The following is a 27,130-nucleotide window of genomic DNA, read 5'->3' on the forward strand; positions in this document are numbered from 1 at the left end:
TGCTACCTTGGGTCTACGGTGGCAGACAATCTGTCCCTTGATGCTCGATACATAATTGGAAAAGCAGCTACCACATTTGGCCGACTTGCAAAACGCACATGAGATAACACCAAGCTGACCCTTAGGACCAAGCTGATGGTTTTATAAGGCCTGTGTTTTCAGCACCTTGCTGTGTGACTGTGAAACATGTGCGACTTACAGCTACCAGGAAATAAAGTTCAATAATTTCATCTTCGTGTCTGCGGCGCATTATGGCTTTAAACTAGCAGGACAAAATCAAAAATGTGGCAGTCCTCTCAAAGGCAGAGCTCCCAAGCGTGTTGGCATGAATCAAACAGAGGCAGATTCTGTGGATCGGATTAATCAGCAGGATGGAAGATGGTAGCATACCCAAGGGCCTTCTGTATGGTGAGGTAGCCGGGGCCAGGTGACCAGTGGGCACCCAAAGCTCTGCTTCAAGGATGCTTGCAAGCATGACATGAAGGCCCTAAATGTCGACTATTGGACCTGGGAGTCACTAACTGGTGAAAGGAGAAAATGGCAACATATTCTGTGGATTGGCGTGCACGACTACAGTGACCAGTGGCGACAGCAACTCGGCAACAAGCGCCAATGCGAAAAACAACTCAGCATCACTTGGCAATTCATGTGCGGCACTTGTGGCAGAACCTGCCTCTCAAAGATTGGCCTTCACAGCCATCAGTCAAGGTGCAACAAGAGAAGACACCCCACCTAAATTGACTGTTTGCTGCATGACCATCGTCTTTTGTAGATGGAAGGATGCCAACCAACCATATTGAGTCTGGATTAGCACATAAAATCTCAATGCAGATATATCTCTAGGTTTCTCACAGAAGCCGGGTGGGAGAGCCGTTAAACTGAAGTGGATGTCTTACCCACTGGTTTCCCAACATGATCTGGCAGACTACAATTTTAAATTGCAGACAGCAAGGACACTCTTGATAGATTGGAGAAGCTGGAGAAGTTCTCCATAGAGAAGAGAAAGTTGAGAGGAGATTTAGTAGAGTTGTTTCAAAATCATAAGGGGTCTAGACAGAGTAGATAGAGAGAAACTATTTCCACTTGCGGAAAGGTCGAGGATCAGACGACACTGATTTAAGGAGAATGGCAAAAGAACCAAAGGCAAACATGAGGAAAAACTTTCTTACACAGCGAGCAGTTACGATCTGGAATGCACTGTTTGAGTGCGCAGTGATGCAGATTCAATAAAGACTTTCAAAAGGGATTTGGATAGCACCTGCAGAAAAAAAACTTGCAAGGCAACAGGAAAAGAACAGGGGAGTGGGACTAGCTGAGTTACTCTTGCAGACAGCTGGCATGGACATGACAGGCCAAATGGCCTCCTTCAGTGCTAAAACCCTTCTATGATTCTGCCTGCCCGAGGTCAGCAGGCTCTTTCTTTAAATATGTAGATTGGGCTCTGATTTTGCAATCGGGAGCTGACTGCAATATTAACCTGAGGCTTAAGGAGAAGAGAAGTGGTGCCTTCCCCGGAATTGGATTGAGGGTCAGAAGTAGCCCAGGTAAATTTAACTTTTAAGTTATTCAAGGTTTCCTACATGCCACGAGGTACAGATGTGTTCATCTGAGCTTGACAAGGAAATCTTTAATCTCCACTTACTAGTCATTGGTCTGCACTTATCATAACATCACAGAATAGTTACAGCACAGAAGGAGGCCATTCAGCCCATCGAGTCCATGCCAACTCCCTACAATTGAATAAAGTGCTTTAAAATGCAGCACATCATTGTTTATGTGGAGGTTACCATGTTTTTGTACAGTCTTTTAAAATATGCTTCCTAAGGATCATCAACAATTGAAAGAAATGTTTTACTAAAATAACCATTTTTGGTTTGTTAGCAATTAGGAAACAGCCAACGGTACTAAGTAAGATTTTAAATATTTCATAGTATAAATCTAAGTAACTGAGGCATGATATTTCATTAGAACGTGGCTCACCTTCAAAAAGCCTGTCAATTATTTCAAATCCAGCTCGGAGATCAGACAAAGAAAATTCATAAAACTTGGTCCAACCCTGAAATGATACGATATACAGCAACAAATGAAAATCTTTTTCTGAAATTTGTACAATATCCATCTGTCTGCCAGAATAAAATATACAGCTGATTTGAGTCTTGTATTGTTGAAACATTGGCAAGAAACAGTTCTGCTTCACTAGAAATGATGACTTCTGAATTTCTTGTGATGGCACAGCAGATGCTATTAAAAATATGCTGGAGCTGTTTAAATGCTTAAAAGTGCATACAGGAATAATGGCTGCTTCTTCTTGCCAAAATCCCTGCTTAATTTATATGTATTATGAATGTGGCAGTTACCAGAAACTGCTTAATAGTATTTGGTAGTGAAGATTCTTAATACCATAAATATCTGAGTGCATTCTCCTACACATTCATTTATATTCTTATATTCTCATAAGTTTCTCCTTATTCATAGATAATACAATTTCTTTAGTTTGTGTCAGCCATGGCTCAGTTGGTAGCATTCTCATCTCCGAGTCAGAAGGTTGTGAGTACAAAAATCTAGGCTGACACTCCGGTGCAGTACAGAGTGAGTGCTGCACTGTCGGAGCTGCCGTCTTTCGAACGAGATGTCAAGCCGAAGCCCCACCTGCCCCTTAGGGTTGATGTAAAAGATCCTATGGTACTATTTTGAAGAAAAGCAGAGGAGTTATCCCTGGTGAGCTGGCCAATATTTATCTGTCAACCAACATCACAAAACAGATTATCTGGTCGTTATCACTTTGCTGTTCATAGGACATTACTGTGTGCAAATTGGCTGCCATGTTCCCTACATTACAACAGCGATGACAGTACTCCATTTGCTCTTTGAGGGGTCCGGTGGTTGTGAAAGACACTACATTTTTTTGCTTTTGGATATTAGGTGGCATTCATTGATTTCTGGTAATTTGTTGTGCTTTAGTGCCAATTGCTTGAGGGCACCCTTAATGGCTTTGTGACTGGTGTGCTACTGAGTTTCACAGATCATAAGGGTCTAGGTTCGATCCCTTAGGTCAACTGTAGTTCTTCCACGCTGAAATTAGCTAACTCACAATTTAGGCTAATACACAAATAATGTACACTTTAGTGAGATAGCAGAGCTCTGCCAATGCTGTGTCTCAACAGGGGTACTTTGGAGGATGAGAGGGCAAAAAGCAGAGAATATTGTATAATTTGCCCATTAAGTCATTGAGGAAGGCACCATTGTAATTTCAATTAAAAAAATGGCATGGAAGCACAAAGCTGCAGAATATATAGAAATCATTTTCTCAGCAATCAAAAATTCCATGCCCTTGCCCAATTTCCATCTCCATCCTAGGTTTCTCAGTTAGATTGAGTCACAGTGAACTCACTCAGTGACCTACTCAACACAGGGATGAGCTTCAAACCCCACATCTAATTGAACACCAAGATCATTTACTGCCACCTCCACAAGACTGCCAGTTCTGCCCTTGCCTCAACCCCACTGTTGCTGAAACCTTTATTCCCACATTTTGTTACCTCAAGATTGCATTATTCCAGCCTTCAGAGCTCTATCTATCACAACCTCCATAACGTTTCTAAACTTCTGTTGCCTGCATTCTGTCCCAAACCAAGTCCTACTTGCCCATCTTCCCTATTTTCATTAACCTCCACTTTTTCCCAGTACACTGAATTCAAAATCTTTACTCTTGTTTATAAATTCCAATATAGGCTCACCCCTCCTCATTTCTGCCAACTTTTCCATCTCTAAATCCCAACTTGTGCCCTTGAAACTTCGAACTTTGGCTTCCTCTACAACACCCCATTCTTCATTCCACTAGTGGTGACAGAAACTTCAGCCATATTTGCTTCACTCTATTTTTTTTTTTAAGAGATACAGCACTGAAACAGGCCCTTCGGCCCACCGAGTCTGTGCCGAACATCAACCACCCATTTATACTAATCCTATACTAATCCCATATTCCTACCAAACATCCCCACCTGTCCCTATATTTCCCTACCACCTACCTATACTAGTGACAATTTATAATGGCCAATTTACCTATCAACCTGCAAGTCTTTTGGCTTGTGGGAGGAAACCAGAGCACCCGGAGAAAACCCACGCAGACACAGGGAGAACTTGCAAACTCCACACAGGCAGTACCCGGAATCGAACCCGGGTCCCTGGAGCTGTGAGGCTGCAGTGCTAACCACTGCGCCACTGTGCCGCCCATATGTAACTCCCTCCCTAAGCTCCTTCCCCATGCCTTTACAAACGAGCTCAAAAGCCTATCCTTATGGCTATCTCTCCAAATTCTTCTATTATTGTTCATCAATTGTTTCTCCTTTGTGAAGCCCCTTGTATGTCAGAAGTATTGAAAGAAGCAACATGGCACCATTGTAAAAAGTGCAGTGAAGTCCCACCAACTTGTGGCACCAATAGAAATTAAAAGCTCACCATACTAGAAAGTGAATGTTGATATATCGTAAAACTGCCACACAGGGCTGAATTTTATGAGCCCTCCGACATCAGGGATCGTGGCAGGGGGGCCTGGAAAATTCTTCCGGGAAAGGCCCGCCACAACCACCGACATTGAGAAAGCCCCGCCGCATTTTACCAGCGGCGGCGAAGCCTCAGTGCGGCCCCCCCCCACCCCCGTTGCCAAAGCAGTGGGGCCTTCATTTCAATATTAAAATTAAGTTAAACACATGCAAATTAACTTACCTTGTCCTGGCAACCGTCCCATGCCAATATTCTGACCACCAGCCAGAACGCGCACGCCTTCGCAACTCTGTTCGGAGTTCCGAGGCGTGTCACTGGTGGGGAGGGGGGAGGAGTGAAATTATCAGGGCGGGGGGAGGAGGGGGCGGGAAAACACTTTGTATTGGCTGAGGGAATGTTGGGAAGGAGTTGAAGGGCAAAGGTAGCAAAGTTTGAGGGGCAAAGTTGGTGATGAGCAGAAAAGTTTTTTGTGTGTCTTAAATACATTTAATGGTCATTGGGTGGGGGGTTGGGTGGGAGAGGGGCTTCGTTCAGTTAATAAAGTTTTAAATTTTAATTTGCCCTCCATGTCCCTTTAAAAATTAAAATTGCCAGCAAGGGTTTGCAGCCCTTTATAAATGGTGACGGCGCAGTGGCACCTGACACCGTTGCCAGGACCTCTCTACGTCATTGGGGCGACCGTTCTGCCTCCTCCATTTAAATGAGCCCCCCGCGTGAAATATCGCGGGGGCTCAGCGACAGAACATCCGGGCGGGAAGACCAGCAATATCAGAGTGCGTCGCCATGATTTGCGGCACGCTCATAACATTTCAGTTTTAAAAGTTTTGTTCAATACTCTTTGTCTTCCACATAGAAACTACTTGGAAAATTTAACTATGATTCGAGTTTAAATTTTTTCGCTGATGTAAATGTTTGCTTGAAACGAGATTGCGTACTTGAGGGATATACTTCCTCCTCTCCTGACAAACAGCATGGAACCAAGCCAAGCTGAAGAGGGATTGTGCCCTTTCTAGTACACCCTTCCTCGCAATTTGCTCTGATGTCCAGGATTCATATGTCCTCATCAAGTTCTTCTTTAAACCTGGTGGTGCCTGTTAAATAAACAAAAAAAAAGTGAGCAAATATAAAGATAGCAGTCTTTAAGCTATTCAACTGAAGCCATATTATAATTGTACATTTTCTGATACTGTTCTGATGTGATTAGGAAAGTAAAGCTGTAAACAGATAATTTATTATATTTCAGAAAATGGTATTATTTATTAGTTTTTTTTCTATTTTTATCAAGGATAAAGTTGCAATAGAGTTTTTAATCAGCTTTCACAAATGTATAAATACAAATATGATTTAACTCTATTGCTTCTAGAAATGTTAGACAGCCTCATTACTTTTAATGACTTATAATTAGGAAATTTGATATCCGATGACATAAGTTTTACATGAATCCCTTTACTTTTTTTTATAAATTACTATTAAATAAACAGCATTGTTTTAGCTCAGTTGAGCTAAAGTTCCATTCAAAACTGTCAATAATCAAATCTTATGAGATAACACTGATTACTCTTGACACCAAAGCAGCATTCAACCGAGTGTGGGACCAAGGAACCCAAGCAAAACTGAAGCCAATGGGGATCAGGAAGAAAACCCTCCAATGGCTGCAATTAAACTAGGCACATAAAATTATGGTTGTGGTTGTTGCAGGCCAATCATCTCAGCCCTCAAGATATCACTGCAGAAGTTCCTCCGGCCAGCCTCTTTAGCCCAGCTATCCAGCTGCTTCAGCAATGATCTTCCCTCCAGCTTAAAGTCAGAAGTGCACTCTTGATTACTTAGTATTTAGTTCCATTCACAATTCCTCAGATAATGAAGCAGACTATGCCTGCACGCAGCAAAACCCGGACAGCAATTAGGCTTAGGTTGATAAATGGCAAGTAACACATATCACACTAATACCAGGCAATGACCATCACCACTCAAAATTCAATGGCATGACTATCACTGACTCCCCAGGCTGGATTTTCGTTCTGGGGTTGGCAACCTAATGCCCGGAGAATTTTGAGGTCCTGTCCCCGTGCTTCAGAAGCATCACTCGTGACACAATCATGGAATGGAAATGCTCTAATTGGGCAGGAGGTGTGTTCGGCGCCCAATTAGAGGCGCCAAGAGCCTCCAGGAGGTAGGAGGTGCCTGTCTGGGGCCAGTGGGAAAGGCAGGAGACTGGATTTCGAAGAAGGGTCACTGACCCGAAACGTTAACTCTGCTTCTCTTTCCACAGATGGTGCCAGACCTGCTGAGTGGTTCCAGCATTTCTTGTTTTTATTTTAAAACTTGTTTAATGCAGTGGTGCACAGCTAAATGGCTGATACTGTGTTTCCTGAAGCAGCCTGAAATTATCATATAGCTTAAAAGTTGAGGCCTAGGCATACAAGCCTGCACGCTACAGTCCTCTGACTGTAGCCTCTTGAGTACTCCTTTCTCCTGACTATCTCCACCTTGGTGTCAGTGCTTCCAGCCATGAGGTCCCACCCTATGGAACGTACTCCCTAAACGTCTTAGCATTACTACTTTCTTCTCTGCCTTTAAAAGCTGCTGCAAACTTTGGCCTTGTTTTCAGTTAGCTCTCCTAATTTGTCAAGTATTGCTGTCAGTTTTTACCTAGTAAATCATTTTGAGACATTTTATTACTTTAAAGGAATGTTACAAATACAAATAGTTGTTGTTAAGAAAGGAGAGACATAAGGGTTAATTTCATGAGTCCATAGTGCAAGTGGAAAGCCTTCATTGTTGCTGGCATGCACCCATAAATTTACCCCAAAAACAATTTGTCTATGAGCAATGCTATGTGAGATTAATTGTATTATAATACATAATGGGTTAATGCTACTGCAAAATAAAATAGCATGTCCTCCAACTCAAAACTGAAGATCCTCTGGTATAAAGAAGATATTCATTTTAATTATGTTACATGAGGTAATCACACCCCAAGGACTGTGTAACGAACATCAGCACCCAATTTCAATGTGGAAACAATATCAAGTGACTGAATTACATCACCATTCATAAAGACAAAGATTTTCAGTGAGCATGTAAGATTTCTCTATCAAGCCACACTAACAAATTACAGCATTAAGAGACAGGCCACTTGATATCATGAAAACAGGACTTCTAGTCAAAGTGCTGCTGACTGATGAGGATGTTTTAGGGCTATTTTATCAAAGGCATCTAGTTCTAAACTTTATTCCTTTAAGAAAAATCATATAGCAGGTAGATTGGAGAAGTTGGGACTGTTTTCCTTGAAGAGAAAGCTGAGAGGAGATTTGATAGAGGTATTCAAAATCATGAGGGGTTTGGACAGAGTAGATAGGGAGAAACTGTTCCCACTCATAAAAGAATCCAGAACAAGAGGGCAAAGATTTAAGGTAACTGGCAAAAGAAGCAATGGCGACATGAGGAAAGACTTTTCATGCAGCGAGTGGTTTGGATCTGGAACTCACTGCCAAAGAGTGTGGTGGAGGCAGGTTCAATCGAGGCGTCCAAAACGGAATTAAATAGTTAGCTGAAAAGGAAGAATGTACAGGTTTATGGGGAGAAGGCGGGGGAATGGCACTAAGTGAATTGCTCATTCGGAGAGCTGGTACAAACACGATGGGCCAAATGACCTCCTTCTGTGCCGTAACGATTCTGTGAGATTACCAGGCAACAGCAGTCTCCAGGTACAGATTAAATGGTTTGTTCAGCTTTATATCTCAGAAGCATTATTTATGTAGTCACTATATTTAGCAGTGAAAGTGCCACATAAACAATAATGTTACAATAAACAATAATGAAACATATCTAAATTTAGGTGCGATGACTTTTAGTGGCTATACTATACAAGTGGAGTATTAAAAAGCTCATAGGAGTCCAAGTGCTGAAACTGTTCATGTATTTTCCTAAATTTGTCACCCTCAAAACCTCCATTCCAACAAACTACTGCCTATCTCCAACCTCACTTCCCTCCCCAAATTTCCTCAACATATTGCTGCATCCCAGCCATGGCTCAGTTGGTAGCACTCTTGCAACTGAGTCAGAAGGTTGTAGGTTCAAGTCCCACTCCAGGACTACTTCTTCTTCTTTGGCCTCCTTGTCTCGAGAGACAATGGGTAAGCGCCTAGAGGTGGTCTGTGGTTTGTGGAGCAGCGCCTGGAGTGGCTATTAAGTCCAATTCTAGAGTGACAGACTCTTCCACAAGCGCTGCAGATAAAATTTGTTGTCGGGGCTGTTACACAGTTGGCTCTCTCCTTGTGCTTCTGTCTTTTTTCCTGCCAACTGCCAAGTCTCTTCGACTCGCCATTCTTTAGCCCCGCCTTTATGGCTGTCCGCCAGCTCTGGCGATCACTGACAACTGACTCCCACGACTTGAGGTCAATGTCACAGGACTTCATGTCGCATTTGCAGATGTCTTTAAAGCGGAGACATGGACGGCCGGTGGGTCTGATACCAGTGACGAGTTCGCTGTACAATGTGTCCTTGGGGATCCAGCCATCTTCCATGCGGCTCACATGACCAAGCCATCTCAAGCGGCGCTGGCTCAGTAGGCTGTATATGCTGGGGATGTTGGCCGCCTCAAGGACTTCTGCGTTGGAGATATGGTCCTGCCACCTGATGCCAAGGATTCTCCAGAAGCAGCGAAGATGGAATGAGTTGAGACGTCGCTCTTGGCTGACATACGTTGTCCAGGCCTCGCTACCATACAGCAAGGTACTGAGGACACAGGCTTGATACACTCGGACTTTTGTGTTGCGTGTCAGTGCGTCATTTTCCCACACCCTCTTGGCCAGACTGGCCATAGCAGCGGACGCCTTCCCCATGCGCTTGTTGATTTCTGCATCGAGAGACAGGTTACTGGTGATAGTTGAGCCTAGGTAGGTGAACTCTTGAACCACTTCCAGAGCGTGGTCGCCAATATTGATGGATGGAACATTTCTGACGTCCTGTCCCATGATGTTCGTTTTCTTGAGGCTGATGGTGAGGCCAAATTCATTGCAGGCAGCCGCAATCCTGTCGATGAGTCTCTGCAGACACTCTTCTGTGTGGGTGTTAATGCAGCATTGTCAGCAGAGAGGAGTTCCCTGATGAGGACCTTCCGTACTTTGATCATCACTCTAAGATGGGCAAGGTTGAACAACCTGCCATCTGATCTTGTGTGGAGGAAAATTCCTTCTTCTGAATACTTGAATGCATGTGAGAGCAGCAGTGAGAAGATCATCCCAAATACTGTAGGTGTGAGAACACAGCCCTGTTTCACACCACTCAGGATAGGAAAGGGGTCTGATGAGGCACTGCTATGCTGAATTGTGCCTTTCATATTGTCATGGAATGTAGCTTTGGTGGACATCTGATCTTTGCTAGTAGTCTGAAGAGACCACGTCTGCTGACGAGGTCAAAGGCTTTGGTGAGATCTATGAAAGCAACGTAGAGGGGCATCTGTTGTTCATGGCATTTCTCCTGTAGCTGGCGAAGGGAGAACAGCATGTCAATGATGGATCTCTCTGCTCGAAAGCCACACTGTGCCTCAGGGCAAACACGCTCAGCCAGCTTCTGGAGTCTGTTTAAAACGACTCGAGCGAAGACTTTCTCCACTATGCTGAGCAGTGTGATTCCACGGTAATTGTTGCAGTCACCACGGTCACCCTTGTTCTTATCGAGGGTGATGATATTGACATCGTGCATGTCCTGTGGTACTGCTCCCTCATCCCAGCACAGGCAAAGCAGTTCATGGAGTGCTGAAAGTATAGTAGGCTTGGCACTCTTGATGATTTCAGGGGTAATGCCGCCCTTTCCAGGGACTTTACCACTGGCTAGAGAATCAATGGCATCACTGAGTTCCGATCTTGTTGGCTGTCCGTCCAGCTCATCCATGACTGGCAGAGACTGGGCTGCATTGAGGGCGATATCAGTGACAACATTTTTCCTGGAGTACAGTTTTAGGTAGTGCTCCACCCAGTGGTCCATTTGCTTGCTTTGGTCAATGATCGTGTCCCCTGATTTAGACTTGAGCGGGGGGGCGATCTTCTTGATGGTTGGCCCAAAAGCTCTCTTAATGCCATCATACATTCCTCTGATGTTACCAGTGTCAGAGGCCAGTTGAATACGATTGCATAGGTGTTGTCAGTAGTCATTTGCATAGTGCCTGGCTGTTCTTTGTACAGTGCTTCTGGCTACTTTAAGTACCACGGATGTTAGCTCGCTGGGGGCTTTCTTGTAGTTCAACAGTGCAATGCGCTTAGCGGCTATGACAGGTTCCAGCTCTTCAAAGTGAGATTGAAACCAGTCTGCATTCTGCTTCTCACATTTGCCAAAGGTGGTCATTGCTGAGTCACAGATGCCGTCTCTGATGTGGGCCCACTTCATCTCTGCATCCCTTGCAGGAGTGTTTTGAAGGGCTTTTTCAAGTGAATTTAGAAACTTATGTAACAGCTGTGGATAAGAAATTCTGCTAGTGTTGATGCGCGAGCGGCCCTTCTGCTTGGAGTGATGTAGCTTCTTTGGTTTGAGTCTAACTTTGCTGCACACCAGGGAGTGGTCGGTGTCGCAGTCCGCACTGTGGAAGCTGCGTGTGATTTGGACACTGTTTATAGAGGCTCGCCTTGTGACGATGAGGTCCAGCTGGTGCCAACGACGTGATCTTGGGTGCCTCCATGAAACCTGGTGACAGGGTTTAGTATGAAAGAACGAGTTGGTGATGCAGAGGTTGTGATAGGTACACAACTCCAGCCGTCTCTGTCCATTCTCATTCATCCTTCCAATGCCATTGCGCCCAAGGCAGGAGGGCCACCAGTCTTGGTCAGCCCCAACCCTGGCGTTAAAGTCCCCCAGCAGGAACAAATGTTCGGTATGAGGAATGCTACTAATGATATTATGGAGTTCCTCATAGAACTGGTCTTTAACTTCATGTTGGGAGCAGAGTATTGGAGCATAGATGCTGAGTAGGTGTACTGGACAAGAGACTCCAGGACTTAAGCACAACAATCGAGACTGACACTTTGGTCAGGAACTGAGAGAATGCTGTACCGTTAGATGTGCCACCTTTTGGATGAGGCATTAAACCAAGGCCCTGTCTAACCTCTCAGGTGGACATAAAAGATGCCGCGGCAGTATTTCAAAGAAGAGCAGGGGAGTTGCCCTGGCCAATATATATCCCTTAATCAACATCACAAAAATAGATTATCTGGTCATTTATCAGATTGCTGTTTGATAGAGTTTGCTGTGTCCAAATTAGCTGCTATGTGTTTCATACATTACAACAGTGACTACATTTCAAAAGTATTTAGAATCATAGAATGGTTACAGCACAGACGGACGCCACTTGGCTTATCATGATGTCTGGTCGGCTCTCTGCAACTGCAACTCCCTCCCCTGCCTTTTCACCGTAGCCCTGCAATTTTTTTCTCTTCAGATACTTAAGCCTCTTTTGAAAGCTTCAACTGAATCTGCCTCCACCACACTCTCAGGCCATGCATTCCAGATCCTAATCAATTGCTACGTAAAAAAGACTTTCCTCTTGCTTCTTTTCCAATCACCTTAATTGATATCCTCTGGTTCTTGATCTTTCCACCAACAGGAACAGTTTCTCCCCATCTACGCTTATGATTTCAAACACCTCTATCAAATTTCCTCTTAATCTTCTCTTCTCTAAGGAAAACAGCCCCAGCTTCTCCAATCTATCCCTGTAACTGAGGCTCCTCATCCCCGCAAGCATTCTCATAAATCTTTTCTGCACCCTCTCTAATGCCTTCACATCCTTCCTAAACTGTAGTGCCCAGAACTGGACACAATACTCCAGTTGAGGTCAAACCTATGTTTAACTAGCTTGCTTGAGTTTTTTGATGATGTACCAGATGAGGGTAATGCGGTTGATGTGGCGTACATGGATTTCCAAAAGACATTTGATAAAGTGCCAAGTAACAGGCTTGTCGCAATGTTAGAGCCCATGGAGTAAAAGGGCCTGTAGCAGACTGGATACAAATTGGCTGAGTGACAGGAAACAGAGATTTGTAGTGAAAGGTTGTTTTTCAGACTGGAGGAAGGTAGATAGTGGAGTTCCCCAGGGGTCGGTATTAGGACCCCTGCTTTTCTTGATATATATTAATGGCTGAGACTTGGGTATACAGGGCAGAATTTCAAAATTTGTGGATGAACAAAACTTGAAAGAATTGTGAGAAGGATAGTGACAAACTCGAATGTGCAGACAAGTGGCAGATGAAATGTAATGTTGACAAGTGTGAGGTGATTTATTTTGGTGTGAAGGAGGAGGAAATGCAAAACAAAATAAGGGGTAAAATTCTAAAGGGGGTGCAGGGGCAGAGGGACCTGGGGAAATCTGTGCATATATTATTGAAGGTAGCAGGGCAGGTTGAGAAAGTGGTTAATAAAGCATACAAAATCCTGTGTTTTATAAATAGGGGCATAGAGTACAATAGCCTATCTAATACTCCTCATCAATTTTTTTTACCTCATCCAGTGTCTCAACTAACTCCTCTTTCACTATGATTCTGGTAGCATCTTCTTCCTTGGTAAAGATAGATGCAAAGTACTCATTTAGTACCTCAGCCATGCCCTCTGCCTCCATGCATAAATCCCCTTTTTGTTCCCTAACTGGTCCCACACCTTTTACCACCCTTTTACTATTCTTATGCCTATAGAAGATTTTTGGATTCCTTTTCATGTCAGCTGCCAGTCTCTTCTCATACTTTATCTTTTCTTCTTGCATTTCTTTTTCACTTCCCCTCTGAACTTTTTACATTCAGCCTGGTTCTCAATTGTATTATCCATCTGACAACTGTCATAGACACCCTTTTTGTGCTTTATCTTACTCTCCATCTCTTTCATCATCCAGGGAGCTCTGGCTTTGTTTGTCCTACCTTTCCACCTTGTGGGAATGTATCTCGACTGTACCTGAGCTATCTCCTCTTTAAAGGCAGCCCATTATTCCATTACAGTTTTGCCTGCCAATCTTTTGATTCCAATTTACTTGGGCCAGATCTGTTCTCACCCCATTGAAGTTAGCCTTCCCCTAACTAATTATTTTTACTCTGGATTGCTCCTTGTCCTTTTCCACAGTAAACCTAAACATTATGATACTATGATCACTGTACCCTAAATGTTCCCCTACTGACACATTATTCACTTGCCCACCTTATTCTCAAGAACCAGATGCAGCAATGCCTCCACTTCTTCACTGGGCCAGAAATATACTGATCTAGAAAATTCTCCTGAACACACTTCATAAACTCTTCCCCATTTCTGCCCTTTACACTATTATCCCAATTTATACTAGGATAATTAAAGTTCACCATTATAACTACTCTACATTTTTTGCATCTTTCTGTAATTTCCTTCCAAATTTGTTCCTCTATATCTTTCCCACTAGTTGGTGGCCTATAGAATAGACCCAGTAGCGTAATGGTACCTCTATTGTTTCTTAGCTCTAACCAAATAGATCTGTCCTTGACCCCTCTAAGACATCCTCTGTCTCCAGCACTATAATGCTCTCCTTAATCAATACTGGTACCCCTCGTCCTTTCTTTTCTTCACTATCTTTCCTGAAAACCTTGTATCCAGGAATATTTAGCACCCAGTCTTGCCCAATTTTGACTAGGTGTTCGTTATCGCCACATCATATTCCTACATGGTCACCTGTGCCTGCAACTCACCAACCTTATTTACCGCACTCCTTGCATTCACACACCTGCACAGTAAACCTAACTTAGACCTTATTACATTCCATCTCACTCTGACCCCACTGAATACCTTACTATTTCCCACTCTAGTGCTATCAGTCTCTCCCTACATTTGTGCACCTTGTTTTTCCTCTCTAATATTACCTCCTGGTCCCCTACCAAGTTACTTTACGTCCTCCCCAATAACACTAGTAAATCACCCCACAAGGACATTAGTCCGGCTTCTGTTCAGATGCAACCCGTCCGGCCTGTACAGGTCCCATCTCCCCCAGAACTGGTCCCAATGTTCCAGGAATCTAAAGCCCTCCCTCTCCAGCTCTCAGCCATACAATCATCTGCTCTATCGTCCTATTTCTATACTCGCTAGCAGGTGGCACTGGGATATCTGGAGATTACCACCTTTGGTCCTGCTAGCTAGTTTCTTTCCTAGCTCCCTAAAATCTGCCTGCAGGACCTCATCTCTCTATCTACGCTGTTAGTACTGATATGAACCTCGACCTCTGGCTGTTCACCCTCCCCTCCCCCCTCAGAGTGCCCTGCAGTCGCACAGTGACATCCTTGACCCTGGTACCAAGGAGACAAAATACCATCCTGGATTCACATCTGCGGCCACAGAAACGCCTGTCTGCTCCCCTAACTGTCGAATCCCCGATCAGTATTGCTTTCCTAATCTTCCTGCTGCCCTGCTGTACAATTGAGTCAGCCATGGTGCCATGGACTTGGCTCTGGTTGCACTTCCCAGAGGAACCATCACTCTCACCAGAACTGAATACTGGTTGGAGAGCGAGATGGACTCAGGGGACTCCTACACTGCCTGCCTAGTCCTCCTTGACTGCCTGGCGGGTACTCATTCCCTTTCTGCCTGCATATCCTTAAGCTGTGGGGTGACTACATCTACAAAGGTGCTATCCACGAAACTCTCAGCCTCGCAGATATACCACAGTGACGCCAGCTGTTGTTCAAGCTCCAAAACCCAGAGCTCGAACTGCTGTAGCTGACAACATTTCCTGCACATGTGGTTATCCAGGACATGAGAAGCACCCTGCAGTCCTGACATGGAACAGGTTGCATACTCCAAGGGACCAAGAAGCCCTGCCTTGCCTCTATGAAAGACAATTAAACTTTTAACTTAAATAAATAAAGACTCACCAGCTACTCACCAATCAGCTGCTTCTCTTGTTCTGATATCACTTCAGTTTATAGGAAAGTTAACTGCAATGCTTTTACTTATCTCCTATTTTCTAAATATTTTCAATTTTATTTTGCTGATCCCTTGTTATTTAATTTTAACTTTATCCCCTAGATTTAATTAATTAATTATTTGAACACTGATTGTAAATGATCAAACCGGCCTTAGCTGTATGCTAATTAATTGATCTCATCTTACTTTAAAGTTGATTAATTTAAATAAAATTATATTAAAATAAAAATGTGAAGCTTACCAGTGTACTTGCCCCATGTGACTCCTTGTCTTGTGACATCACTTGGCGACACCATTTCCAGACATGATACACAGTTCTATGTCTCCACCACTTCTCTTGAGCCCCCTGGCCACTGTCTCAGGCTGAACCAGACTGTCTGTAACGTCATCATTCTATTCAATCTCGAGCTGGGTTTCCAATCCCATATTCTCTCCATTGCAAAGACTACTTACTTTCACCACCATAACACCTCTGATTCTTTACCTACCTCAGCCCAGCTGCTGCTGAATCTCTCATCCATACCTCCAGACTTGACTATCCCAATGCTCTCCTCGCGAGGCTTCTTCCTCCACCCTCAGTAGAGGCAGCTCATATACTGCTGCCCATATACTATCCAACACCAAGTGCTGCTGACCTACATTGACTCTTGGTTCCCCAATGCCTCAAAAGTAAAATTTTCAACTGCATGTTTAAATCCAGAGGGCTGTGGATGGTCCATTGTTGAATATATTCAAGGCTGAGAAAGACAGATTTTTGGTCTTTCACAGGGGGAGTTGGTGGGAAAGTGGGGTTGAGGCAGAAGATCAGGCTCGAGGGGCTGCATGGTCTATTCCTGCTCCTATTTCATATTTTCTTAATCCTTCATGGTCGAACCTCTCACTATTGTTGTAACCTCCTCCAGTGCAATCATTCCACTCGCTAACTCTGCACATCCCTTCTCCTTTTGCAGTGCTTTCAACCGCCCCATGACCCACACTCGCATCCTAAATGCCTCATCCTCTTAACCTCTTTTTCTTTAGGACCCTCCTTAACACCCACCATTTTGACCAAGCTTTTGATTACTCTTCCTAATCTCTCCTTCTTTGACTCAGAGTCTATCTTTTTCTTTCTGCCTCTGTGAAGAACCTTGACATGTATTTTGACATTGCTATATAAATATAAGTTGTTGTTTTTATCCATCTGAATATTTTTTTAGGTGTATGGATAGCTTCCATTATCATCTAACCGAGGAGGAGAACAGGGTATATGGCATTTCCCAATTCAGCCTATGAGCTAGTTATTAGATGCGTGAGAGCATTCCATGGTGATACTCTTTTCCACTGAACATAACAACAATCTTTTATTTAAATGCACTGTTATTCCTAATAAAAAAGATAATCAATAACTATTGTCTTAAAAATTTGACTTTCCTGTAAAACAAACTTACCTCATATGTTATTTTCAGACTTGACTGAAGTAATATTGGGGAGAACTTTGGATGGCTTTCAGCTGTAAGCCAAAGACGAAAATTTGTATGTGGCTCAAGTCTATTCAGTTCCTATTAAAAAAGACAACAGGAAATTAGTTAACCCATTGAAAAGCTGCATTTTTAAAATTTAAATGTCATAATTTTCTTGCTAACCTAACAAGCATCAGTATATTCCTCTATCCTAATGGCCTGGATTTTGCAGCCGTAATGATGGCAAAACTGTCAGCGTTCACAGAATCACCTGAAACGTTAACTCTGCTTCTCTCTCCACAGATGCTGCCAGACCTGCTGAGTATTTCCAGCATTTCTTGTTTTTATTCACAGAATCACAGATTGTTACAGCAGAGAAGGAGGCCGTTCGGCCCATCATGTTTGCACCGGCTCTCCGAATGAGCAATTCATCTAATGCCATTCCCCTGCGATCTCCCTGTAACCCTGTACATTATTCTTTTTCAGAGAACAGTCTAATTCCGCTCTGAATGCCTCGATTGAACCTGCCTCTACCACACTCCCAGGCAGTGCATTCCAGATCTTAACCACTCGCTGTGTGAAAAAGTTTTTCCTCATGTCACTTTTTCTTCTTTTGCCAATCACTTTAAACCTGTGCCCTATTGTTCTCGATCCTTTCACGAGTGGGAACAATTTTTCCCTATCCAGTCTGTTCAGACCCATCATGATTTTGAATACCTTTATCAAATCTCCTCTCAGCCCTCTTCTCCCAGGAAAACAGTCCCAACTTCTCCAATCTATCCTCATAACTGCAGTTCCTTATCCCTGGAACCATTCTGGTGAATCTTTTCTGTACTCTCTCCAACGCCTTCACATCTTCCCTAAGGTGCAGTGCCCAGAACTGGATGCAATACTCCAGCGGAGGCCAAACTAGTGTCTTATATAAGTTCAACATAACTTCCTTGCTCTTGTCCTCTACGCCCCTAATAGTAAAGCCCAGGATACTGTATGCTTTATTAACTGCTCTCTCAAACTGTCCTGCCACCTTCAATGACTTATGCACATATACCCCCAGGTCCCTCTGTTCTTGCACCCCCTTTAGAGTTGTACCCTTTATTTTATATTGTCTCTCCATGTTCTTCCTACCAAAATGAATCACTTCACATTTCTCTGCATTGAACCGCATCTGCCACTTTCCCGCCAATCCACCAACTTGTTTATGTCCTTTTGAAGTTCTACACTATCCTCCTCACAGTTCACAATGCTTCCAAGTTTCGTATCATCTGCAAATTTTTAAATTGTGCCCTGTACACCAAGGTCTAGGTCATTAATATATATCAGAAAGAGCAAGGGACCCAACAATGACCCCTGGGGAACTCCACTATAAACCTTCCTCCAGCCTGAAGAACATCCACTAACCTGTGTCCTGTCACTCAGCCAATTTTGTATATGTGTTGCCACTGTCCCTTTTATTCCATGAGCTATAATTTTGCTCATAGGAACATAGGAGCAGGAGTAGGCCATTCAGCCCATCGAACCTGCTGCGCCATTCAATACAATCATGGCTGATCATCCCTTCAATGCTTTTTTCCCACACTATCCTCATATTCCTTTATGTCATTAGTATTTAGAAATCTGTCAATCTCCACTTTAAACATACTCAATGACTGAGCTTCCACAGTCCTCTGGGGTAGAGAATTCCAAAGATTCACAACCCTCTCAGTAAATAAATTTCTCCTCATCTCAGTTTTAAGTTGCTTCCCCCTTATCTTGGAATTGTGTCCTCTGGTTCAAGACTCCTCAACCAGGGGAAACATTTTACTTGCATCTACCCTTTCTATCCCTTTAAGTACTTTGTAGGTTTCATTGAGATCACCTCTCATTCTTCGAAACTCTAAAGAATACAGGCCCAGTTTCCCCAATCTCTCTTCATAGGACAGTCCCGCCATCCCAGGAACAAGTCTGGTGAACCTTTGTTGCACTTCCTCTATGGCAATAATATCCTTCCTAAGGCAAGGGGATCAAAACTGCACACAGTACTCCAGGTACGGTCTAACCAAGGTTCTATACAATTGAAGCAAGACTTCACTACTCCTGTACTCAAATCCTCTTGCGATAAAAGCTAATATACCATTAGCCTTCTTAATTGCTTGCTGCACCTGCATGTTATCTTTCAGTGACTTATTGACAAGGACACCCAGGTCCCTTTGTACATCTACAATTTCTAATCTCTTACCATTTAGGAAATACTCTGCACATCTATTCCTCTTACCAAAATGGATAACTTCACATTTTTCCACATTATATTCCATCTGCCACATTCTTGCCCACTCACTGGGCTGGATTTTAAAGCCCCTCTGTCAATGGAGGCGATGAAGATCGGTGCCGAGGAGGCCCGCCACTGACCCCAATGGTGACAGGCCCCATGCCGATCTTGGTGGCAGCTGCCCCGCCGCTCGGCGACGGGACCGCCATTTAAATATGTAAACTAATTTACATATCTGATTTAATGAGGGTCCCCCGTTGCCTCCTCGGTCACCGCACTGATCTTCATTCGGGTGGCCGACAATGCCGCGCCTTCAAATCCCCATTCGGGGAAACATGGCGCGACACCTTTGGGGAGGGTGCAGGAGGATCGTTTCTCTGTACGGGGGGGGGTGGGGGAAGAGGGGTGACATTGCTGTGGATTGGTCAGGGGGGTCAGGGGGATGATGGGAAGGGGTAAAGGGCTAAGGTGCCGAAATTTGGGGGAGGAAAGGTCAAATTGGTAATAAACAAATTCCAGCGGGGGGGGGGGGGGGGGGGGAAGGGCAAGAATGCTTTGAAATGCCAGTGGAGGGGGTGGGAAAATGAATTTAATGGTGCTTTAATTTTTTTATTTGATCATTGAACTGACTTGGCCCTTTAATTTTAAAATCTCCATTAAGGGCTGTAAGTCCTTTAAAAATGGCACCAGCGCCTGCGCATTGGTGACGGACGCTGTTGCCTGCGATGGCTCACCTGCCCCCTCCACATGACCGTGGGGGGGGCAGATGCCACAGCCATGCAAATGAGCCGCCGCGTTTGTAATCACCGCGGCTCCGTGACGCGGTGCCCTTGTGGGCGGGGCGCATTTTTTTACGTCGGCCGCATACTTTGTCGGCGAACTCTTAAAATGCAACTCATTAAATCTGTCCAAACCTTCTTGAAGCTGCTTTGCATCTTCCTCACAACGCACATTCCCACCTAGTTATGTGTCATCTGCAAACTTGGAAATATTACATTTGGTCCCCACATCCAGATCATTTATATATATTGTGAACAACTGGGACCCTAGTACTGATCCTTGCGGTACCCCACTAGTCATAGCCTGCCAACACAAGAATGACCCGTTTATTCCTACTCTCTGTTTTCTCTCTGTTGTACGGCACTGTATCAAATGCCTTTTCGAAGTCCATGTACATCACATCAACAGCATTGTCCTCATCAACCTTCTGTGTTACCACTTCAAAAAACTCCAGCAAAATAGTTAAACATGATTTTTCCTTAACAAATCATGCTGGCTTTCCTTAAGTAACCTGCATTTGTCCAGGTGACTATTAATTTCATCCCGAATTCACCATCATTACTTTGTGAAACTGACAGCAACCTCTGTTGAAAAAGATACACCTTATTGAATGAGGTGTAACTAGGTTTCTAATGATGTATTAAGGCTTAATTATTACTGAACAATCTCACTGGCCCTGAAAAACCTAATTTTATATTTCTGGAATATAAAATTTCTCCATTCCATGACAAAATTTCCACAGATTTTTAAAATAGATTTTTTTATGTTTGTTTATGATACTTAAGCTTCTAACTTAATCTCACATGAGTTTCTCCAAATTTATTTTGCTTTTTAGTCAAATTATAAATAAATGAAAAAATCTGTTTGTTACTTCCTAGTTTCATGTCTGTGAGAATTCTTCTATGTGATTGGATGCTTATCATCAATGTTGCAGGATGTCAGAAATTACTTGTAGCAGGGACCAGAATGAAATTAATGCTGGGAAAAGTGAAATCCACGTCACAGGGCTCGCTAAATCTTTGTGGGCAGCTTTCTTCAAGGATGGAAAAGGGTTGCTGAGCCCATGCCCTTCTCCTATTACTTGCATGCGGTGGTAGCTGTTGCAGTATGTGCCCAACATGGCAGGTGGAATTTGTGCAGTTGGTTAATTGGAGCAGTAGACATCCTCGCCAATCTCCTGCTTTTCATTGAGGGGCTGCCCAAAAACAGGCAGAAAACCCCAGAGGGAAATCTTGCCCAATGCTTCAACTTTAGATTTAGTAAAGATTTACATAAATAAAATACAGTTCCCTTATATTGAATAGGCAGATAAGGCAATTATGATGCATTATTTGAAAGGAAAAAAACCTATCTGCTTCCTAATCAACTATTGTTTGTAGTGATGAATCTAACTTTATAACAAACTCATATCAAAATTTATCATGAATTTTCTTTTAATTTGACAAACTAGATTGCTAAATATTATTTAAGTCCAGCCAAGCATTATGGCAAAAACTATAAATACAAGACATTGCCAGACAATTTTACTACACAGCAAACATTTTAGAAAAAAAATGTGCAAAAAGTAACTTTTAATATTGAGCATCAGAAAGAACAATTTACCAAAAATTTAATTTTACACAAACTAATTATTTAAAATTAACTCTGAACATTTAAAGTGATTATCTAAAATTCCTCCTTACAATATTTTAGCAAAGACATTAACTGGTTTAAAATAAATAGTCAGAATAGTAGAAAGGAATTTTAGATGACGTTAAGCATTTGTATCCCACTACATAATTTAAAGATCTTTTTTATTGATTTAACCAATAGAATAAGAATTCCTTTAAGAATTAATGAGGCCAGATGGGTAGATAATTTGGTTTAGCATCAAAACTAGAAAGTGGTACTAGATTGAAAATTGCCTTTATTTAGGAAACACAGGACTCTGGTCTTGATCCCCTATGTTCAGATTATTTGTAAATTATAGGAATCAGGAGAATACATTATCATATGACTTGCCTTTCAGGGAGAACATCAATACAAATTCAGGAAGGAGTTAACCCACCCAGACTGGCACTTATAGAAAACAAAACAACACAAAATTGACCAGATCCAGACTTATTAAAATGATGCAATCGAGGGAAAGAATGAAAACATGTCTTATGGTGCCCAAAAAAATACTTACTTACCTTCAGAGAGAGGACACAGACCTGTGAGGGAGCACTAAACAGTTTCAGGAGTCAGCATGCGCTGACTGAGTTTGAAAAAAATTCTAACAGTGACAACACAGGAAAGTTGTAAGGTGATTGGTTGGTGAGTAACTGCTGTTAGGGAGTATCTGTAAATAGTTAGGTTAGTACACTGCTGTTAGGGTGTGCGTATTAATAGTGTTAATAGCTGGAAACTAGAAAAACATAAAATTAAAATTTATGTAGCTACCTTATAATTAATTAAGGCAAGCAGAAGGGAAGGAAGAAGCTAGTGAGTCTACTGTTCTTTTCTTTTTAAGCAGTAAGGTTTATTGTATTGCCAAGGTTTAAATTAGTGCACTAAGTGCTGGTGAGGACAGGCAATAATTAAAAAGTTAATTAAGTAAATAATTAATTAGTTATTTAAAATACAATAAGGATGACAGGGCAGGTGATGTGTTGCAACTGCAGTATGTGGGAGCTTGTGGACACCAGTGCAGTGTCTACAGCTCGAGTAGCTTTGGCTCAGAGTTGATGAGCTGGAGGCCAAGCTACAGGCACTGAGATACATCAGAAAGGGTACAAGTTATCTGGACATATTGTTCCAGAAGGCAGTCACACCCCATATGGTCTTCTGATTTGGTCACTGGTCAGGGACAGGAGGATGTGACCGCGAGTAAGACAGGTAAGGTGTTCAAGAATGCAGAAGTGGAGGAGTTTCAGCCCTTGCAATTATCGAACAGGTTTGAGATTCTTTCAGCTTCTATAGATGAGAGCGAGGGCTGCAGGGTAGATGAGCAAACTGACCAGGGCACCATGGTACAGGAAGCTATTCAAGAGAGGGGGGAGTAAATAGGAACGTAGTAGTAATAGCGGACAGTATAGTGAGGGGGATAGACACCGTTCTCTGCTGCCAATAACGAGAGTCCAGAAGGCTGTGTTGCCTGCCTGATGCCAGGGTTTGGGACATCTGCTCAGGGCTGGAGAGGAACTTGCAGTGGGAGGGGGAGGATCCAGTTGTCGTGGTCCATGTGGGTACCAACAACATAGATAGGACGAGGGAAGAGGTTCTGCATTGGAAGTATGAACAGCTAGGGGCTAAATTAAAAAGCAGAACCTCAAAGGTAATAATCTCTTGATTACTAACTGAGCCATGAACAAATTGGAGTACAGTAAATAAGATTAGAGTGTTAAATGTGTAGCTCAAAGATTGGTGTGGGAGAAATGCGTGTCGATTCTTGGGGCACTGCCACCAGTACTGGGGAAAGTGGGAGCTGTACCGTTGGAACAATATTTACCTGAACCATGCTGGGACCAGTGTGGAGTTGAGGTTACAATCAGATCAGCCATGATCTTGTTGAATGGCGAAGTAGGCTCAAGGGGCCAAGTGGCCTACTCCTGCTCCTAATTCGTATTTTCGTATGTTCGGCTACTGTTGTACAGAGCATTGGTGAGACCACATCTAGAGTATTGTGTACAGTTTTGGTCGCCTTACTTAAGAGTATAATTACATTGGAAGCAGTTCAGAGAAGGTTCACTCGACTGATTCCTGGGATGAGAGGGTTATCTTTTGAGGAAAGGTTGGACAGGTTGGGTCTGTATTCATTGGAGTTTAGAAGGATGAGTGGTGATCTTATTGAAACATTTGGGCGGCACAGTGGCGCAGTGGTTAGCACTGCAGCCTCACAGCTCCAGGAACCCGGGTTCGATTCTAGGTACTGCCTGTGTGGAGTTTGCAAGTTCTCCCTGTGTCTGCGTGGGTTTTCTCCGGGTGCTCCGGTTTCCTCCCACAAGCCAAAAGACTTGCAGGTTGGTAGGTAAATTGGCCATTATAAATTGTCACTAGTATAGGTAGGTGGTAGGGAAATATAGGGACAGGTGGGGATGTTTGGTAGGAATATGGGATTAGTGTAGGATTAGTATAAATGGGTGGTTGATGGTCGGCACAGACTCGGTGGGCCGAAGGGCCTGTTTCAGTGCTGTATCTCTAATCTAATCTAATCCTGAGGGGACTTGGCAGGGTGGATGTTGAAAGGATGTTTCCCCTCGTGGGCGAGACTAGAACTAGGGGATACAGTTTAAAAATAAGGGGTCTGAGAAATTTTTCTCTCAGAGGATTGTGATTCTATGGAACTCTCTTCCCCGGACAGCAGTGGAGGCAGGGTCATTGAATGTTTTTAAGGCAGAGGTAGACAGATTCTTGACAAACAAGAGAGTTCCACAGATTCATGACTCTCAGAGAAAAATTTCTCCTCATCTCTGTCTTAAATGGGAGACCCCTTATTTTTAAAGGGAGTCAAAGGGTATCGGGGATAGACAGGAAAGTGGATTAAGACCACAAACAGATCAGCCATGATCTTATAGAAGGTGGAGCAGGCTTGAGGAGTCGAATAGCTTACTCCTGCTCCTAGTTTGCATGAATGAAAAGGTGCTACTTGAAGTGGGGATGTAGTCTTGATGGTTTGATGAGAAGTTACTAAACATTTCAGAAGTAAGAAGATTGGCTCATCGAAACTGAACATTAACACGAAGTGATCTCATTTTGTGATAGGCCAGTACAAACATGGATTCAAATAAGAATAGCCCCACTAGGTCACAACTAAGTGTTACTCTTTAAAAGGGAAACAACATAAAGTTTACAGGGAGAGCGGCTTGTGGAAGTTGATCTTGTAAAACGTGAAATAACTAAAGTAGTACAATGACATCAGGAAATATAACATGAAAAGGTTATATTTTGCTTCGGCTTGCTTAAGTATGGAACCTGAAGCCTGATACCACAGGGATAGTATTAGAGTGCTGCACCACTTTAAAGCGGGTGGGGGGGGGAGGCGCACCACCAATATTTGTGGATGTTTGGACAATTCAAACTGATCAAAACAGTCCAAAAAGTGTCAACTTTGATGTGTTCTTTTTAAAAAAGACTTCTCTCTTTTCACTCCAAATAGCAAGCTTCATAGCAGTCTAAAATCAGGGACATCATCAAATCCAGTAGTGAGATATATTGCTTGATGCTCCATTATAAGATATCATAGTAGTCATTTTAGTTTTAGGTACTAAATTATCTTGTGCAAATTAATATTCCTTTTCATGTGAAACCCTCCTGGAGGTGCCAAGATCCCCAGTCTCTAGTATACAGAACTAATCCATAACTAAAAGAAAAACCCTGCATAGTTTCACACATGTCTCATCTGGGCAGCATTAGTCTAGCCAATCTAAAAACAATCCCGAAGCCAAAAAAATTCTTGTGGGTTTGGTTTGGCCTACATTACCTTCATCACATCTGCGACTGCACAGTAGGGGCTAGATTTTGTGACCCCGTCGCGAGTGCCGGTAGCGGACCCGGAAGCAGGTGCCATTGCCGCATGTCACATGTGTGGCCGGCCAACTGTGATCACGTGGTGGCGGTCACTTACCATAATGGAGGTGCAGGGCCCATCCAATTGCAGTATAAGATGACTCCAACGCAGGTGCTGGTGCCATATTTAAAGCACTGCCAGCCCTGCTTGTATTGCTGCCTTTCAGTGAGGCAGCGAAGCTGGAGTGCTGCTGGACCTCACTAAAGTGCTGCTGGAACAGCTGGACACCACCCTCATTCCCGCACAAGAACTAACAACCGTTGTAACAGAGCAGGAGCAACCTGGTAACATGTCAGAGGCAAGACACCAGGTGGCCCCACAGTTTACCAATGCCTCGCTGGAGATTCTCCTCCAGCCTGCAAGGGAAAGGCGGAAAGTCCTCTTTCCAACGGATAGCAAGAAGAGATTCTCCCGCCTGCACAAGCAAGCCTGGATGGAGATTGCAGAGGAGGTCAGCAGCTGTGGGGTCACCCCATGGAACTGGGTCCAGTGTTGACAGCAAATTAATGACCTCCTTCATTCTGCCAAGGTGAGTCCTCCATACCTCTCTCCACTTTGGGGCTTGCTTGTGGCTGCATGGGAGGGAGCACAACATGGAGAGGGAGTGACCACAAAGGTGCTGGCAAGGGGATGATGCATCACTACATCCTGGCAGATGCATGGCTGCTTCTCGGCAACAGGCCACCATCTTTCACAGCTCACCCCCATTACATCCCCTGAGAGCAGACGTGGTAAGGAGCCATGTAGGAACCACCATCAGGTGATGAAGGGCTGCCACTAGCATAACTGTCCTATTACTCTTCCTGCGAAGTCTTATAATGTCCCTCTTTCTGCTTGAAGGACAAAGGGATCCATAACATGAGGGAGAACTCGAAGACTGGCAGAGGCAACCCAGATCTTCAGCCTCTGTTGTCGGCTGAGGAGGAGGCACTAGAGCAAGCAGGGGCCCAGGGTGGCCATTCAAATAGCGGATGGTGAGACAAGAGTCTCCGCATAAGAGAGAGTGGATTGTGTTCATATGTCCACCACCACACTTCTGGAGATCCACATCACGCATCGTTGTCCCGAAGAGATCTGAACACCTAACCCAAAAATGTCCGTGTTTTCTCATGCAGGTATCCTCCACAGGATGCTCACGCTGATGCTGTGAGTGGGGGACAGCTGTCGACCTCTGAAGAAGAGAAGCACTCATATGATGCACCATCACATCACTCTCCTGCACCTTCCACTAGCAGATACTTTCACCTCGGAGGGGAAGCATTCAGGCTTAGATTCAGGGTCACAAGCCGGTGAGAACACCACACAGGCGCCCGAGCAGCTGACGGAGGCTGTGACAGCCAAGGTCACTGACAGTCAGAGGGCTGTGGATGGTCAGATCCATGCTGAGCCCAGGCTGATGACGAGCCACAGGGCTTGCTGGAGTTGCAACATCTTGAGGATCTGCCATGTCTCGGGAGTGTGAGTGCACGGCTTCCTCCATCGAAAGGTTGGCAACCTTCATGGAGAGCCAGATCCCACAGATGTACCAGGATCTGCCCACCATTGCCTTGGCTACGAGCTCAGCTCAGCAGTGGCAAGGCAAGAGAAGGACAAGGCGCCTGGAGTCTTATTTAGGTCCTCGTTCTTCTCTGGTCAGCGGGGAGGCTCAAGTGCACCTTGAAAGGGAGAAGAAACTGATATCCACATCTAGGGTCTCCCCTCAGGGCACTCTGAGTG

The 27,130-nt window shown here is 43.8% G+C and overlaps 1 protein-coding gene across 2 annotated transcripts in view; it reads right to left on the minus strand.

Annotated features, from left to right (window-relative positions):
* The window catches only part of dync2h1 (dynein cytoplasmic 2 heavy chain 1), an 836,995-nt gene that overhangs the window by 211,203 nt on the left and 598,662 nt on the right, over window positions 1–27,130 (minus strand). For both annotated transcript variants that reach the window (XM_068033753.1, XM_068033752.1), the window contains exons 79-81: window positions 16,851–16,961; window positions 5,439–5,594; window positions 1,981–2,056 (exon numbers count right to left, since the gene is read on the minus strand). In XM_068033753.1, coding sequence (XP_067889854.1) covers window positions 1,981–2,056; window positions 5,439–5,594; window positions 16,851–16,961 — 343 coding nt within the window. The remainder of the gene's footprint in view (window positions 1–1,980; window positions 2,057–5,438; window positions 5,595–16,850; window positions 16,962–27,130) is intronic.

Source organism: Heterodontus francisci, chromosome 6 (assembly GCF_036365525.1).
Source record: "Heterodontus francisci isolate sHetFra1 chromosome 6, sHetFra1.hap1, whole genome shotgun sequence".
NCBI classification, from domain to species: Eukaryota; Metazoa; Chordata; class Chondrichthyes; order Heterodontiformes; family Heterodontidae; genus Heterodontus; species Heterodontus francisci.